The sequence below is a fragment of the Ceratotherium simum genome, unplaced genomic scaffold (assembly GCF_057802395.1).
Source record: "Ceratotherium simum simum isolate JZ-2026a unplaced genomic scaffold, ASM5780239v1 HiC_scaffold_43, whole genome shotgun sequence".
Classification (NCBI taxonomy): Eukaryota; Metazoa; Chordata; class Mammalia; order Perissodactyla; family Rhinocerotidae; genus Ceratotherium; species Ceratotherium simum.
Window position 1 is genome coordinate 2,776,907 of NW_028261259.1, and position 17,300 is coordinate 2,794,206.

General features: G+C 37.1%; 2 protein-coding genes across 2 annotated transcripts in view; both read right to left on the reverse strand.

Annotated features, from left to right (window-relative positions):
- The window catches only part of LOC147911390 (uncharacterized), a 176,622-nt gene that overhangs the window by 48,494 nt on the left and 110,828 nt on the right, over positions 1-17,300 (reverse strand). The window lies entirely within an intron of this gene.
- Positions 1-17,300, reverse strand: part of LOC147911391 (phosphorylase b kinase regulatory subunit beta-like) — a 44,931-nt gene that overhangs the window by 18,652 nt on the left and 8,979 nt on the right. Inside the window, exons 3-5 of the mRNA XM_087428006.1 lie at positions 13,765-13,828; positions 4,691-4,786; positions 3,257-3,454 (exon numbers count right to left, since the gene is read on the reverse strand). Coding sequence (XP_087284132.1) covers positions 3,257-3,454; positions 4,691-4,786; positions 13,765-13,828 — 358 coding nt within the window. The remainder of the gene's footprint in view (positions 1-3,256; positions 3,455-4,690; positions 4,787-13,764; positions 13,829-17,300) is intronic.

Genomic DNA, 17,300 nt, shown 5'->3' on the forward strand with positions numbered 1-17,300 from the left:
AAAAATTTTTCTCAGAACTCTTATTATTCAAACGCTCATTCATTTAATCCATCACACACAGTAGTCATTCATTCAATAAGCATTTACGAAGTACTCAGCAATGCCTGGCACCAACTAGACAGAGGGCTGTGAAGACAAAAAGACAGAGAAGCTGCCCTCAAGAGCTCACAGCCTAGGGGAGAGGCAGGCATGTAAACGAACAACTGTAGCACCCGATGAAATCTATATACGTGATATACCAGAAACACAGGGAATGAAAGACCCACGTCTGCCTAGGGGGTCAGGGAAGGGCGTATAGGAAAAGAGATGCTTCAGCTAATGCTTGATGGATTTCTCCAGGGAGATGAGCTAAGGGAACTCCACACAGAGAAACAAAAGTATGAACTACAGATGCATGGAAGCACAAAGTTTCTTAAAGAAACTACCAGCAATTCAGTATTTCTGGAACAAGCAGGGAAGAAAGAGTGAAAGCTGAAGCCCAACAGGTGGGCCAGGCCAGCCAGATCAAGAAGAGCCTGGCAGGTCACGCTAAGAGACTAAGACTTTGATCTGGAAGCGACACAGAACCACTGTTGAATACTGAGCAGGATCAGATTCATTCATTAGATTTACTTGCTAGATGGACAGCAGGCAGTGTTGAAGAGAGTTTTAGGGCAAGAAATGAGACCAATTGGAAGGCTGCTGGGAATAATCCAAAGAGAAAAGATGATAGCCTAAACCAAGGTTTTTCCACTTCAGCATTTATTGACATTTTGGGCAAAATAATTCTTGGTTGTAGGGGCTATCCTGTGCATTGCAGGATGTGTGGTAGAATCCCTGGCCTCTACCTCCAGATGCCAGCAGCACCCACCAAGTGGTGACAATGAAAAAATGTCTGCAGATATTGTCAAATGTCCCCTGGGGAGCAAAACTGTTCTTGGTTATGAACCACTAGCCTAAACCAAGGAGTTAATAGAGAGGAAGGTTAAATCTGTCAGCCTTGGTGAGTGACAACGAGGGGTGAGTGAGAGTGAAGTGCCTAGGATGACTCTCAGGTTTGCGACCTGGGCAGAAGAGCGGGAGACGCACATAAGCAGACTGCAGGGCATCCAAGTGAGGACGTCCAGAAGGCAGGTGGATACATGGTAGGGCACTCCTGGGGAGAAGTATGAGTTAGGGATAGAGACACTAAAGTTAACAGTGATAGCTGTGATTGCATGAATAGCAGAAGAGTAAGGATGGAACCCAGGAGAAGAGTAATATTTAAGAGGTGGAAGAAGAAGAACCTGCAGAGGAGACTAACAAAGACAGTGAGAGAAGTAAGCAGAGTCAGGAAGAGAATGGGGTCACAGAAAACATTCCAAGCAAGAGAACTCAGTTAAGACACCCAAATGCCAAGGAAATAAGTGAAATAAGGCCAGAAAAGCATCCACTATGACCCAGTGACCTAAACTGACTGAAGCCAGCACAGCTACCGGAAGTACTGGGAAGAGGAGCAGGGTTATAAGGTGAAGGAGTGAGTAGAGGCAAACGAGGTACTACACCTAGAATGGACCATGCTTTTCAGAAGTGTAGCCACAAAGAGAGAGGCGATGGGAGGCAGACAGGGGTGAGTGGTGAGGGAGAGTTTTTGTTTGTTTTTTTAATGATGAACTTCATTGTGTTTATGTGAAGAAAAAGAAGCTAATTTGAGTTGGGGAAGCAAAACAGCGGGAAGGAAGAAGTGGGGAAGATGAGGAGACAAAAAGAAAGAGATAAAAACAGACACCTATCTATCAGGGAAGAAGACAAATGATACAGCAAGAATCCTAGGAAGTAAAAGAGAACAGGATGGGGTGTACATATGGAGGGTTAGCCTTAGAATGAAGAACAGACAGCAGCTTCTGGGAGACAAGAGAGATGGAGGTAAGTATGGATGAAGGATAGACGCAGTGGAGGAGGCCAAACAGAAATGTAAGGCTAACAAGTAGAAAGTAAGAAGTCAAGTCTGGGAACTTGAGTACAAATGGAAAAAATTTTGAAAAGCTTATAAGAGGAGTCCCTGGCAGGGTCACATAGCAGAACTAACAAGCAGTGAAAGCAATGATGAGAACTGAACTAAGATGGATGTCCTAAATCCGGGGTGGCGTCTATCCACACTGCTGTGGCCTTTCTCAGTGGTGCTCAGCAACAGGTGGGAAATAGAGAGAGCCTGCTGGACTGATCCAAACTTGAAAGTATGCAGGGTGGTAGTTACAGGGGGTCCAGTTCAAATGTAAGTGCTGTAAATCAGCACAGGAAAGGTATTAAATAGAAAAGAAACATCTCAAGGTGTTTAAGAGATAAACAGATCTTTTGGCCCAATCTAACAGACTGCTGTAAGGTTTCAAAGATGTACACAATACGATGGCTCCTAATGCTCCCAAATGATAGTCAGTTGTGAAATTAAATAAAATGATAAATAGTGTGTCTCGCTGTTCTGCAAAACTAAGTGTATACTAAATTTTAAAAGAGTATTTAATTGTCAAACAAATTACAAGGTACCATGGTGCCTGGACATTTTTTATATACAGATTCATGGGATTTTCCCTATCTTCAGTGAATGAGTCAAAATTATGACAATGCTTACAAAAATAATTTTCAATCTACCCCACTAATTGTATTCAGCAATGTGGAGGCACACTTACATTTTTGGGGGGTGTTATAGTTTTCTGGACAGCTTAAAAACACCTAGTATAAATCTAGATATAGTGATACATATGTATATTTGAAATAGAAAATATTTTAAAACTAATTATTTAGAGGACTATATTTCAAAGGGAAGTGTCTAAGTGAAACAAAAAAAAGAGCATTTGCTTAACAGATTGAAAATTGGATCACAAATAGATATTTTCTATTACATGAGACAAATGGTATGAAACAGGCAGGCAGAGTTCTGAAAGTGTGAAAGAAGAATTATTCACCCGATGAATCAATATGGCTCCACATGAGCAAATGGGCTTCACTGGTGGTAAGATCTAACACTTATCAAGTGCTTACGATGTGCGAAGCACCAATCTAAGCATTTTTATATATACTAACTCATTTAATCCTCACAAGAACCTCAATAATAGGACCAATAATAGTAGGTACTATTATTTTACCAATGAAGAATATTAACACAGAGAGGTTAATTAACATGCCCAAGGCCAGACAGCTAGTAAGTAGCAGAGCCAGAAGTCAAACCCAAGAAGTCTGACTCCTCAGTCGGTGCTTTTGACCACTCTGTTATGCTCTGATATGGAATAGTTTTTGATACCTTCATTTCAGCTGGTTTGTAGTAGCGTCTGTTGGGATCTTCCAGTGATGTTCTATATCCATCTCTCAAGAAACGTTTAAATCCATATTTTCCTTTTAATTTTCTAACCACTTTATCAAGTGTCTGGCTAAACAGAACTTCATCATCCAGGGCAAATGCAGGATAAGTGATGCAGGGGAGCAGGGCAGCATCTGTGTTCTGGCAGCAATAAAAAAAAGAAGGGACTGTAAGTGCCTGCAGTGATATGATCAACACAGCCCAAGGAGAATCATGGAGATGAAAAGCCGGTAAAAATAAGTCAATAAATAAGGAAGAGATGATAAAAGGTAAATAAATAAGAAATAAGTCAATAAATAAGTCAATAAAAGTCTTTAACTGACAGTGAGATTGCTGTGCTGCAAGGGACACACAGACGCTTATATGGTATGGTTTAGTGAAGCTTACAGAGGAGATAAAACTTTATTCACCGATAAGGAGTATTTTCAAGGTTCAACACTGGACTGAAACTTTAAGATATTAATTAAAGCAGTGTGTAAAAATTTAACACCAATAACTAATCATTAAAACTTAGTTTCTCATAACAATTTTTTGGTATCAGTGAAAAACACAAAACAATCTAAATGTCCAACAATTAGATAAGTAAATTAGCAGCCATTAAAGTTTATATTGTAGAAACATTTATTGATCTGGAAACATGTCCATTCATAGAACCAGATTATCAAATATTATGAACAATATTCTCCCAGTATTATAAAATGAAAAGTATATATGTATATAAAAATATATAAAAACATATAAACACAAATTTTGTCACCCTAAGATTATAACTGAGTGGTAGAATAACGAGTGGATATTATATTATTATTATTTGCTTATTTGTGGGTTTTGTTTTTCTTTTATCATAATCCTGCATTACTTCTATAAAACAGTTATTTTTAAATAATTAAATTATTCCATTTTGAGTGTTTTCTAAGAATAGAGCCATAAATAACCCCTATAAAAATCCGCAATTGCGTACTACAGGCATATAAAAGTTTATCAGACAAAAAAAATTGTGACTCGAATGAGAGAAAAGAAGCATGAAAAATAATTTTATTCAAAAGGAATATAAATTATAAAAAATATTTTTCTAATATTCTGTGACAAAAAAATTCATTTTGGTATAATGTTGCTACTCTCTCCTGAAAAAATAAAAGGTCTACTTTTCTCCTGTTCTACAAAAGACTCGAAAGACAAAGCAGCTTTGTCCACAGCTCTGCTAGCTTCCTGAACAAGACCTCCACAGACCAGGCAAGTGAGAGGCAACGTCTGTTCTCTCTTCTCTTCTCTGCTGGCAACCTCTAACATTCTGGAACACATTCTTAGAAAAGTAAACAAAATTACATAACAATCATAAACGACAGCTCATATTAATTTATCATAAAAATATCTCACATGAGATCTTGATTCTCTGGGTAAGAGTGAGCACAAAGTTTGCCTATTGCGATTGTGAGCATCGAGATCCACAAATATAACCGAACAAGAACAGCCCTGGAACGAGAAAGAGAAAAACATTTCCTAAATTAAGAAAAAACGACTTGTAGAACATTGGGCATTTTGACTGTAAGAAATTTCACAAAAACACTAACATTGGTTGCATTGAGAGTGGCATTACAGAAGATTTTAATTTTCTTTTTTTATACTTTCAGCATTTCCCATATTTCTTGCAATAAACATTCATTTTATAATCATAAAAAATGTTATTTTTACATTTCCCTATTTCTCCTCAGTCTTCTTATAAATCAAAATGTATTGATTATAAGATAACTAATCAATTAAGGATATTTATGTAAATAAAAATACAAATAGTTTACTCACATTTTTGACAAGGAATAAAACAAGAACCAATTTGAGTTCACAAAATCTGAATTGTACAGTCCTAATAAAGAATGTTGATTATATGATCAAACTAAGCAATTTAGATACAATCTAGAATTACAGATATAAAAACTACTTGATTAAAATATACAGACAGGAGAATCTCAAATAATAAAAATGCAAATAAAAGCTAATATTCACTGTGTGTCAGGCACTGTGCTTTATGCTTCACATGGATTATCTCATTTAATCCCCATATACAGAGGATTATTATCCCCATTTTACTGAAAAAGATGCTAAATCTTAGTTTAACAGAGCACGGGTTCAAAATCAAGTCTCTAACACAGAAGCCCACAACTTAACCACTAAGTTATACAATTTCCCACAATAAAAAATATCTTTCAAGTAAGAGCCAAAAAACTTGAACAAAAAGACAGGTGTAACAAAAAATGTCAATTGGTCTGCTAACCAAGTTAAAAAAAATTTAATATTTAGCCATTAGTGCTTTCCATATTTACGAGCATAGCCATAAGTAAACATAGCTTTGTTCTTTTACTGGGGAGCTAAACATTTTGAAAACACAGAGAATGAAACTGGAATACAAATACAGCTTCCATTATAAGAGAATACTCAGAAAAACACATGGGGAAGGGAAGAAGAGAACTAGCATTCCAATTCTCACCAACTTCAAAGACGCATTCACTCTGAAACTAAAATACCTCAAATCAATCACCTAGACTGAAACTCAACGTCTAGTGGTACTAGGCCCTACCTCCAAATATCAGACTCACTATATGTACATTTTTCCTGTTAACCCATGTACATACATGAGTATTAGCTCATAAAATAGAATGATTTCTCAGGCCGGCCCGGTGGTGCAAGTGGTTAAGTGCGCACGCTCCGCTGCAGCGGCCCGGGGTTCGCTGGTTCGGATCCTGGGCACGCACCAACACACCGCTTGGCAAGCCATGTTGTGGCGGCGTCCCATATAAAGTGGAGGAAGACGGGCACAGATGTTAACCCAGGGCCAGTCTCCCTCAGCAAAAAAGAGGAGGATTGGCAGATGTTAGCACAGGGCTGATCTTCCTCACCAAAAAAAAAAAAAAAAAATAGAATGATTTCTCATTCATAATATCATTTCTTACATCTGTTTTAACTCTGACGAGTAAATTAATAAATGAAGAAGAAATGAGTGAGGCTGTCATTCAACAACCAGATTAACGCTAAACTGTCCTTTCTATTATTTGAAATTCCCTAGTTTTCATATCCACTGACAAAATTGAATTCAACAAAGCTTCATGCGGTATCTGTCACTGTCAGAGTAATGTGTTCTCTGCTTTGAGGAAAACAAGATAGAACTTGACCTCTGCTCTCAAGGAGCTGACCCAGGTGATATTCAGTCCTAACCAGATGAATATTAAACAAAACAAAAAGACTGCACATGGCAGGCAATACATGACGATGTACCAAGATATGGGCCTACGTACCAAGTGAGTGGCTTAGATGAGAGAATAATAATGATAATAAATCTCTAAAGGTAACATAAAAAAAACAAAATAGGGAACCTGGGATACTTCATGGAGAAGGCAAGGACCAAAGCTAGGATCTGAATTTTTGTGGGAAGGGGAGCAGGCAGGGTAGTTAGAACAAACATCAGAGAAATGAATAGGTATGAGATGTTGGGAGCCTGTGAATACACAAAATAACAGGACTTATAATTTATCCTTAGGCTCATAATTAATAAAGTTAATTGCATGCCAAATCAGTCTGCCTTGAACTGAATTTTTAAAAGATAAAATCTAACTAGTGTAATTTATAAATAATGAAGTGAAACAGCAAATTTGGCAATTCTTGCCATTATCTGATTAATATAAACAAGCCAACTTCTATTTTCTGGCCACGAATAAATGGTTTATTTATCTAAATTCATCAAAGTATTTGTTCAGGTTTCTTCCTCTGCCAGCCTCTAAGAAATATGCACAAAGGGAAAAATAATTTCATAATATTACTGGATTTTAACAGTGAGAGCAAATGCTAGTTAACTATATTGTGTGGCTGTCCTCTTAAAAAATATACCATGCTTAGGCATAGGGCCAAGATTCACAGGAAGATAAAATTCACCATAAAATTCACCTAAGACCATGGGCACCTATTCCTGTTCAGAAGCAAATTTTTAAGAAAGTCATCAAGGAGACCCTACTTACGGAATTAATTATCACCAACTTTAAATCATCAGACACATTAATTTTATGCCTGCAAATTTCAAAGGAAGTTTGATACGTCTGCATTGCTTTGAATGCTCTGCATAACATGAGCAATTTCTCTAGTCATTACCTTTTAGATTCTGGCCTCAGCTCATTTGTCAGTATTGTGATTTCTCCAATCAAAACCAGGAATATGAAAGGATGTTTTATATGTATATGTCACTCCAAAGTATCTGATTAACACTGTATATTTTATTTTCATCTTCCATTTCCTGAAATTATCACAACTCTACCATAATATCCTGACTCCATCTACAGAGCATATTTTAAGACTGATAGCTCAAACTGTATTCCCAAACTGAGTTTCTATGACTACTTTCTAGTAAATACACTAGAAGATGATTCAACCTAACCACTGTCATGGGGACTTGAGTTGCAATGGTGGGGAAGAGCTGCACTGAACCATCTACCCAGACTCCATGACTGCAACAAACACTTTTGAGATGGTACCTAAAGCCAAGGGTGACATCTATGACCATAAGACACTGCTGATCTCTTTAGTCTCAATTCAAAGTGAAATGATTTGAAGGATTGTCTGGGCCTTTCTTTACCCCATCAATCACTTCTCTGAACCTGAGCTAATAGGCTTGCTGCCATATAGCATCAAAGCATAAAAGAAGATGAAACCACTCAGTATATCTACTATACATGATTTCTATTCTTCTGAAAGCAAAATCATACCACAAAACTACGATCAGGAGACTTTCTTCCCTAGTTCAGCATTAAGCTGTTCTTGAGCTCCGTGGCAGAGCCTGGAGAGCAGTATTCTTACAGAAAGGATATTTACTGATGGGAATTACCCCTCTGCACCATGGCTGTGGTGGCAATGGGCATGTAAATAGTCAACTTTTACTTACTGGCCCAACAGTAGCTTCCAGCAGCCCCTCTCACAAGCCATGCTTCTCTTTTCTACAGAAGATTCTACTCACATGCGTTAAAAGAACTTTCCAACTACAGAGCGAGATGAACCTGAGTAGTAATTCTCAGGGTTTCAGAAAGGGGAGAGCTGCGACTCAGACCCAGGAACCAAAAAACTGTTGCTTAGCATGTCTATGACATTTGCTGAGTGTGAATTATAATTTATTTGAAAATTATTATTTAAATATTGTCAAATATCACTTAAATATTATATATGTCACTATATTTATAGAGAACATATTTGAAAGTATGATGAAATATGTGATTCTCATATTGATGAGTATGTTTCTAAATGCTCCAAATTAGCCTTTATTATAAACTTATCACTAAAGAAATTAGGCCATTTTATCACATTTTCTTCTTAGATATTTTCTGCCAAAGAAAAATAACTTGCTTTCAAAGGGAAGATTTAAATGATAAGGATTTTTCCTTGAATAATAAGACAAGTCTGACATTTTAAAAAAAAGAAGAAAGGAAGTGTAAGAACACATAATAACCATTATCAAAGCTAAAAGCTTATTCCACCCAACAATTTTCCGTAAAAATAAAAATTAACGTTTGTCTTATCTCATACACTGAAGCACAAAAAGGGCAAAAGGCAAGCCTTTCACGCTGTTTGCCAAGTGGATGTCTCATTCAGAAGTTCAACAATTAAGAAGAAAATAGTGTGGTCAAAAGGTAAAAACTTCCAGTTATAAAATAAATAAGTCATGGGGACGTGATATACAGCATGGTGACTACAGTTAACAATGCTGTACCGCATATTTGAAAGTTGCTAGGAGAGTCGATCTTAAAAGTTCTCACCACAAGAAAAATAAATTTGTAACTACGTGTGGGTTTGGATGTTAACTAGACTTATTATGGTGATCATTTCATAATATATACAAATACTGAATCACTATGTTGTACACCTGAAACTAATATGTCGATTACACCTCAATAAAGAAAACTAAATTTTTTAAAAAAGAAGAAAATGGCTTAAAAGTTTTCAAAAGCAAATGCACAGTTCTCACCTCTAAAGGTAGAAAGCATTCAAGATTTAAGATTTCCTGTACTAATAGTTGATATTCCAGATTCATTCCCAAGTGGCTTTGGTTTAATTCCTGTTCTGCCTCTTTGTTGCATGACCAGTGAAAAGCCACCTCAACTCTGTGACCACTCATTTTGAGAGAAGGGCCCTTCCAGCTCCAAAGATCTAAGATTGTCTGAGTTGCGATCAATAGGTGTACTTTTTCAAAGCTCTAAATTAATTTAGTTAAAGACACATGATCAGGTCTACTAAAACACTACATCAACAGTTTTTGGAAATAGCTGAGAATATTCATCTGATCTGAAATCCCTCAAATCTTGAGGAGGTTTCTATAGGTTTTCATTTGAATAAAAACATTTCTTTGTTATATCAGTTCTTTTCCCAGCCACTGACTTTTAATTAGACCACAGCCCATTGAAGTACATGGAGCAATATGATAAAATGGTTAAACACTGAAAAGATCATATGCACTCTTAAATGTGCTACTATTTAGCAGGTATATTTTTAACTTTGCTGTAGAGGTGAGAATTTTAACATTAACAAAGTCAGGTTTCTGTAATTCTCCACATCAGAAACAAAAATGAAAGGGAATTGGTAAAACTAGGATACTGTTTGATATTATCCAAAAAAAGGGAAGATGGAGAGCTCCACTTGCAACATGTGACATCTATGTGGCTAAAGGAATAAGACATTATTTGTCTATATTTCCATCCAAAATACTCAACGAATAGTCAACTCGGCAAACATTTGGCACACAGCTCTGCTGGGAACGGACATGAGCTAACCAAGGTCAATATTAACTCTGCTTAGAGCAGTCGTTCTCATCCTTGGCTGCACATTACAATTCCTGGGCAGTTGGAAACATCTCAAGGCCAAGGTCTCCCCCTAGACCAATTAAATCAGAATCTCCAGGGGTAGAGCCCAGCAATCAGTATTGCAAATAATTCCACTGTGCAGCCAAGACTGAGACATTATGGCTGAGGAACAATTCTAGCAGTATATTTATAACTCAGAATCAGAAAGTATAGTAGAGCAATTCAGTGCTTTTACAGTTATGGCTAAGAGATCTATGAAAGCTTCCTGGGAAAAGTAGGCTGAAGACAGAGCCCTGAAAGATGGGTAGTTAGGAAAGGTAGCATGTATACGTGTGGGCTTCTATGTAGGTGGAGGCGTATATGTAGTATATATACCAGACACATAAGCAACATACACTAAGACTCAGGGACATCAAAGGAGATGGCACGATTGCAAAAAAGAGCTGACCAATACCTTATAACGTCCAACCTAGACACAAAACTCCATTCAGCACACTACTTGGTATGCCATGGAAGGCAGAAGAGCAAGACCTGTATCTTTCCAGACTGCTGCTGTAACACTATTGATTTAGTCCATGACTCCTCTAAGTCTCCTTGAGATACTCTCTAGAGGCTTTTCAGTCCAATCTCTTCATTTCCCTTCTTTAACATTACCAGTACTTCATTAACAATAACAAGAGATAATATTTATTGAGGGTTTAATCTTTGCCAAGCACTATGCTAAGCTTTTTATTTGCATGAAAACCTTCTGAGTTAGGTCCTAGTATCATTATCCCTATTTTTTTAGATGAGGAAGCCAAGAGAGGTAAACAACTAGCCAATGTCACAGAACTCACTGGTGGGAGTACAGAGCATACAGTGAGTCTCCTGACTCCAAATACAATGCCATTCTTTTTTTTTTAATTGAGGTATAATTGACATATAACATTATATTAGATTCAGGTGTACAACATAATGACTCAATATTTGTATATACTGCAATATGATCACCACAATAAGTCTAGTTAACATCCATCACCGTACATAGTTACAAAAATTTTCTTTCTTGTGATGAGAACTTTTAAGATCTACTCTCTTAGCAATTTTTGAATATGCAATACAGTATTATTAACTATAGTCACCATGATACACATTACATCCCCATGACTTATGTTATAACTGGAAGTTTGTGCCTTTTGACCCCCTTCTCCTATTTCACCCACCCTCCACACCCCACCTCTGGCATCCACCAATCTGTTCTCTGTATATATGTGCTTGGTGTTTTGTTGTTTTAGATTCCACATATAAGTGAGATCATATGCTATTTGTCTTTCTCTGTCTGACTTATTTCACTTAGCATAACGCTCTCAAGGTTCATCTATGTTGTCACAAATGTCAAGATTTCATTCTTTTTCATAGCTAAATAATGTTCCATTATATAGTCATGCATCACTTGATGATGGGGATATGTTCTGAGAAATGTGCTGTTAGGCACACTGTATGCTGTTCATCATTGTATGACTATCACAGAGTGTACTTACACAAACCTAGATTGTATAGCCTACTACACACCTATGCTACATGGTACTAATCTTATGGGACCACCATCATATATGCAGTCCATTGTTGACCAAAACATCGCAATGCGACGCATGATTGTATATATATTTACCACATTTTCTTTATCCATTCATCCATCGATGGACACTTAGGTTGTTTCCATATCTTGGCCATCGTAAATAATGCTACAATGCCATACCTTTATGCCATGTTTATGCCTTTATACCTTTATGCCATACTCCTTCCTTCCTTCCCACCTACCTATCTATCTAATATACCTATATGCATACACAAACACAAACACAGACATATACACACACAAATTCATACATACACATGTACACTCTAATTTAAATGAATGTATTGAGAGTGAGGCAAGGGTGAAAAGGAAATGAGAAGTACTGAAGGATACATGTGGGACTTCCATGAGTATGTTGACTCTTCCAGTGAGAAAGAAATGTTGACATAAGCCAAGAGATCAGTGCCAGAGACACCAAGAATCTCCAGGAGAGGCATAATATTAATAATCCTGATTTTCGATAGGCTCACACCCCTCAAATCCCCATGAGCTCTGATCTCTCCATTTCTCCAGCCAGAGGTCTTGAGAGAGGAGGAAGAGTGTGGGAAGTGGGCGATTTAGTCTTGGGCACCCAAAATAAGGTGCTGCTCCCCTCTTCCCAATCCGTTCATGTCTATGTTCATTCTTCATTCTTTATGTCCTGGATGTAAGCAGAGTCCATCCTCCAAGAGGAAGTTAGAGTGAGAACAGAAGTGAGTTTGTGGATGTAGGGAGTGAAAGAGAGGCAGTTGTACTATAACACTCCAACTTAAAACTTTCTTAAATTCAAGACTTCGGGTACATAGTATTATAATTGCCATAACAAAAACCATGTTACCTTTTGCATATCTGCATAACTTCCTAAAATGTATGTTTACTGACTCGGCATTTTAATTGGTTGTTGTTTTTAGTGCCATCAAGTCCGTTCCGACCCCTAGTGACCCTGTGTACCGAAGAGCAGAACCCCGCCTGGTCTTTTTGCTCCATCCTCTCACCTTCTGGTGCTGTATCAGATAATGCTCCAATGCTATTCATAGGGTTTTCATGGCCAATTTTTTCAGAAATGTGTGGTCATGTCCTTCTTCCTAGTCTGCCTTGGTCTGGAAGCTTCCCTGAAACCTGTCCACCACGGGTGACCCTGCTGGTATTTGACATACCAGTGGCATAGCTTTCAGCATCACAGCAACACATGGGTGCCACAGTATAACAACCAACAGATGGGTGGTGAGGTTCCCTGACCAGGAAACGAACTCAGGCCACAGCAATGAGAGTGCTGAATCTTAACCACTAGACCACCAAGCATTTTAATAGCTTAGGGTTAATTATAATATCAGCTGGAAACTTCCTTTGCCCTCCCATCTTAAAAATCTTTACAAAAATTGCTAAAGACAATTAGCCTACTTCCTGATCCAAAGTAATAACCTGTATTCCTACATTTTATTCCCTTTCATTGACAACTCAATCCATGGTCACTTGATTGGGTGCAGAAACTTGTTAAAGATCTTGTTTTAAGAAAATTTAAGGCAACCCTTAGGATTTCTCTTTTATCCCAAAGAAAATGAGATTTACACATATAATTACAGCCAGTTGAGGATTAAGCTAGGATTAAAAATTCCAATTCTTTGGCTGCACATATAACACAAATTCCCCTCTACATAAGATTTACATTAAGTTGAAACCAACATGAGAACTAATATGGAAAATATATGATATATAAGGCTAGGAATATTTAAAACTGTGAAAGCTCAACAAGAGACCTGAGGAAAAAGCTAGCGAAGAAAGACAATGAGAATTCTTTATGAAGAGATTTTTTTCTTTCTAATTAAGCAATGTTTTTTAGTTAGAAAACTAAAATTTAACTGGCAAATCATATTCAAAGGAAAGTCTGTTCAACCATGGTCTGCCACATAAATTTCAGACATTCTCTGATCATAAGGAACGACTTGGTTAATGAATGGCCAAATTAATTAAAAACATAATTCAAAAAAACAATCACAGTTTATTGTTACTATTGCTGTTTTTTTTACCTGGTTGCCAAAGAGGCTGAACCCAGTAATTGCTTCTAGACCTGCTTTTGCTAAGCCAACAGAGCTAGAAGAGAAAAGGAAATACTTTATAACTCTAATACATCTGGCTACAAAATAAGAACCATTATCTGATGAATATTCACAAGCAAGTTTCTTTATTAAAACTTAGAACAACTTCTGTAGGGAGAATAATGTCTAAGAGATCGCAGTCTGACATTTCACTATTTTAATTTCTCTTTTTTATAGTTAGTGATCTTCTGGGAAAAATATTTCTAAGTTCACCTTGATCTAGGCAAATGGTCATACTATTGATGGGAGTAGTTTTAATTCCAGTATCATTTATATTCACTAACTCAAGAAAAAAAAGATGAACTTTAGAGGAAGGTATATTATAATGACATGTGCACAGTAATAACAAGGTTGCGCATCATTACCTCAGATCAATGTAAAAGAGCTTTTCTGACATCAACTCTGAGCCTTAAAAAAAGTTCTTGCACATCATACACTTACCACAGAGTGTGGTTTAATATACCCATTCAAATACTCTTTGCTTAGAGTCCAATAAAATAGGCATTACTTTATGCTCACAAAACAACTAATCATCATACCTCTCATTTTTTGCTATATTGTTCTGTTTATAATAAAATACGTACTCCTTTGCCCTCTCAAATGCCACATACAATAGTGCTGGAAAATGGGAAGACCCAAATTTCATTAAAAATATGACTGTCATCTTATAAATAACACTTAAATATTTTAGATCTAATATCCAGTTTATTTTACTTATTGCTTTTTTTCTGTTTTTATTAAAAGCAAATGCATATGCCATTAATATCATTTAAAATTAATGATCTGTCATCATTTCAGCATTTCTCTAAAGGAGTGATTATCAAAGTGTGGTCCCCAGAGCAGTAGCATTATCTGGGAACTTGTTAGAAATGCCAGTTCTCACTCCTCTCCAGGAGTGGGGCCCAACAATCAGTGTTAAAAAGCCCCCCAGGGGGTTAAATGCACTTTAAATTTGAGAACCACTGTTCTAAGCTATTCGAATCATCATTATCTACATTTTCAACGGGTTGTTTACATGAAATGTTCTCAAGTATGCATTACTTTTAATACAGGATAGTAAATAGGTGGGAAACCTTTTAAAATACATGGATGGGGAAGTGGAGTAGACATAAGTTTCCCTATTTCTCTCACTAAGTACAACAAAAAACCCTGGACATCACATAACAAAAATAAAAAGGCTCAGAAAGATGGAAAGGCAGACTGGCTAGGAGCCTTAGGATTCTAGGAACAACACTTGGTAAGTTCCCTGAGTTTCCTTTTTGCCTCCAATATACCAGACTTAGAGCTAAAGAAGCCAAAAACCAGGAAATGCCAGTAGGTGCATTAAAAAAAGCCCCAACAAAAGCCTGCTCTCTCTAGCCAAAGGACCAGGAAAAGGATAGCCTAGCAAAACACAATAGATAACAACCACTCAAAATTTAGACAATTTAAAATTTAGAGAAGAACCACTCAAGAAAAGAAAACTGTGGCCCTACCCCCACTCACTCCTGTAAAGGCTAGTGGGGAACCTAGACTTCTACATTGAGTCTATAATAAGGAACTGCACCCAACCTGCAACCCTCTCAGCTGCCATGTGATGTCAGAGAAGTCCAAGAAGGAAGCCAAGACTTTCATTACCAATGAGTGTTAAGAAGTCTCCCACTCACACTTCAGCGTCAGTGGAGAACACACGGAAAGCCTAGACTTCCACACCTGCTCGCCAGTAATGAGATGAACCTACCCTTCCTGCTGGGATGGCATCAGAGGAGGTCCAATGGAGAGTCAGTACTTTCACTAATGCCCAGCTGCAAAGAGGCCATATCCTCTCCCTGTTACGTAAGTAGAGGCCAACTGGGAATGAGTAATGAGGCACTCCTATCCTTCCTAGCCAAGGAGGTATCAGTGGAGGCCTACTGGGGAACTAGGCATCCCAACTAGACCCAGCAACAATGAAGAGTCTCCATCTTGGATATCAAAGAAAAACCTAGACTTACATTCCCACCCAGTAGTAACGAGGTGATGCCCCTGCCCCCTTACCCTGGCAGAGTGGTGCCAAAAAAATATAGCTAAAATAGAAAGTTAAAATAAGATTCAAGGTGTTACAACATAATACTCAAAATGTCCACATCTCAATCAAAAATCACTGATCATATCTAGAACCAGACCCAGCCAAACTGAATGAAAAAGGACAATCAATAGATGCTAACACTGAGACGAAAGCAATGTTAAAATTATCTAACAAAGATTTTAAAACAGCCATAATAAAAGTTCTTCAATGAGCAATTATAAATATGATTGAAACAAATGAAAAGATAGAAAGCCTCAGCTAAGAAACAGAAAAGTGTAAACAAAGTTTTTACAAGTGAAAAATTACGATAATAAAAATTAAAAGCTCAGTGGACAGGATCAATGGCAGAATGGAGGAGACAGAGGAAACAATAACCAAATTGGAAGATAAAACAATAGAAATTATCCAATCAGAACAAAAGAGAAACAAATTGACTAGAAAAAAAAAACAAAGAGAGCTTCAGGGACCTTTGGGGCTATAACAAAAGATCTAACATTCATGTCATTGGACTCCCTCAAGGAGAGAAGAAAAAGGGCAAAGCTAAAAAAAAAGTACTTGAAATAATGGCAGACAACTTCCCAATTTGCAAGAGACAAAAAGCTACAGATTCAAGCAGCCGAGTGAAACTCAATCAGAATAAAATAAAAATATCCATGCTAGGCACGTCAAAACTTCTGAAAACTAAAGACAAAGAAAAAAATCTTTAAAGTAGCCATGGACAACATTTTACCTATAGGGGAAAAACAATGGAATGACAATGAATTGCTTACCAAAAACCATGAAGGCTAAAAGGATGTGGTGCAAGTGTTTTCAAGCATTGAAACAGAAGAACTGTCAACCCAGAATCTTATACCAGTAAATATATCCTATTTGTTTATTTATTTACACAAGACGTTCCCAGATGAAAGAAAAATAAGAAATCTGTCACCAGCAGATCTACCCTAAAAGTATGACTAAAGTAAGTTCTCAAAACAAAATGATTGCAAGCAAGCAACCAACCAATCAACCTTGGAACAATCAAAAAGGAAGAAAAAATATAGTAAGCAAAAATATGGGTACACACGATAGGCTTGTCTTCTCCTCTTGAGTTTTATAAATTATGTTGACAATTACAGCAACAGTTGTAACACTGTGGGTTCTAAATGCATGTGGGAAAAATATTTATGATAACTATAATATAAATGGGGGAGGATAACAAGACATAAATGGAGGTAAGACTTCTATATTTGCCTCCAGTGGGTGAAATAATGACCGCGATACACTCAGTTTACATATATAATGTAATACCTAGAGCAATCGCTAAAAAGCTATACAAAAAGATACCTTCAAAACCATTACAGATAAATCAATACGCAATTCTAAAAAATGCTGAAGAACCCACAGGAAGGTAGGAAAAAGAAAACAGAGAAATGACAAGGCC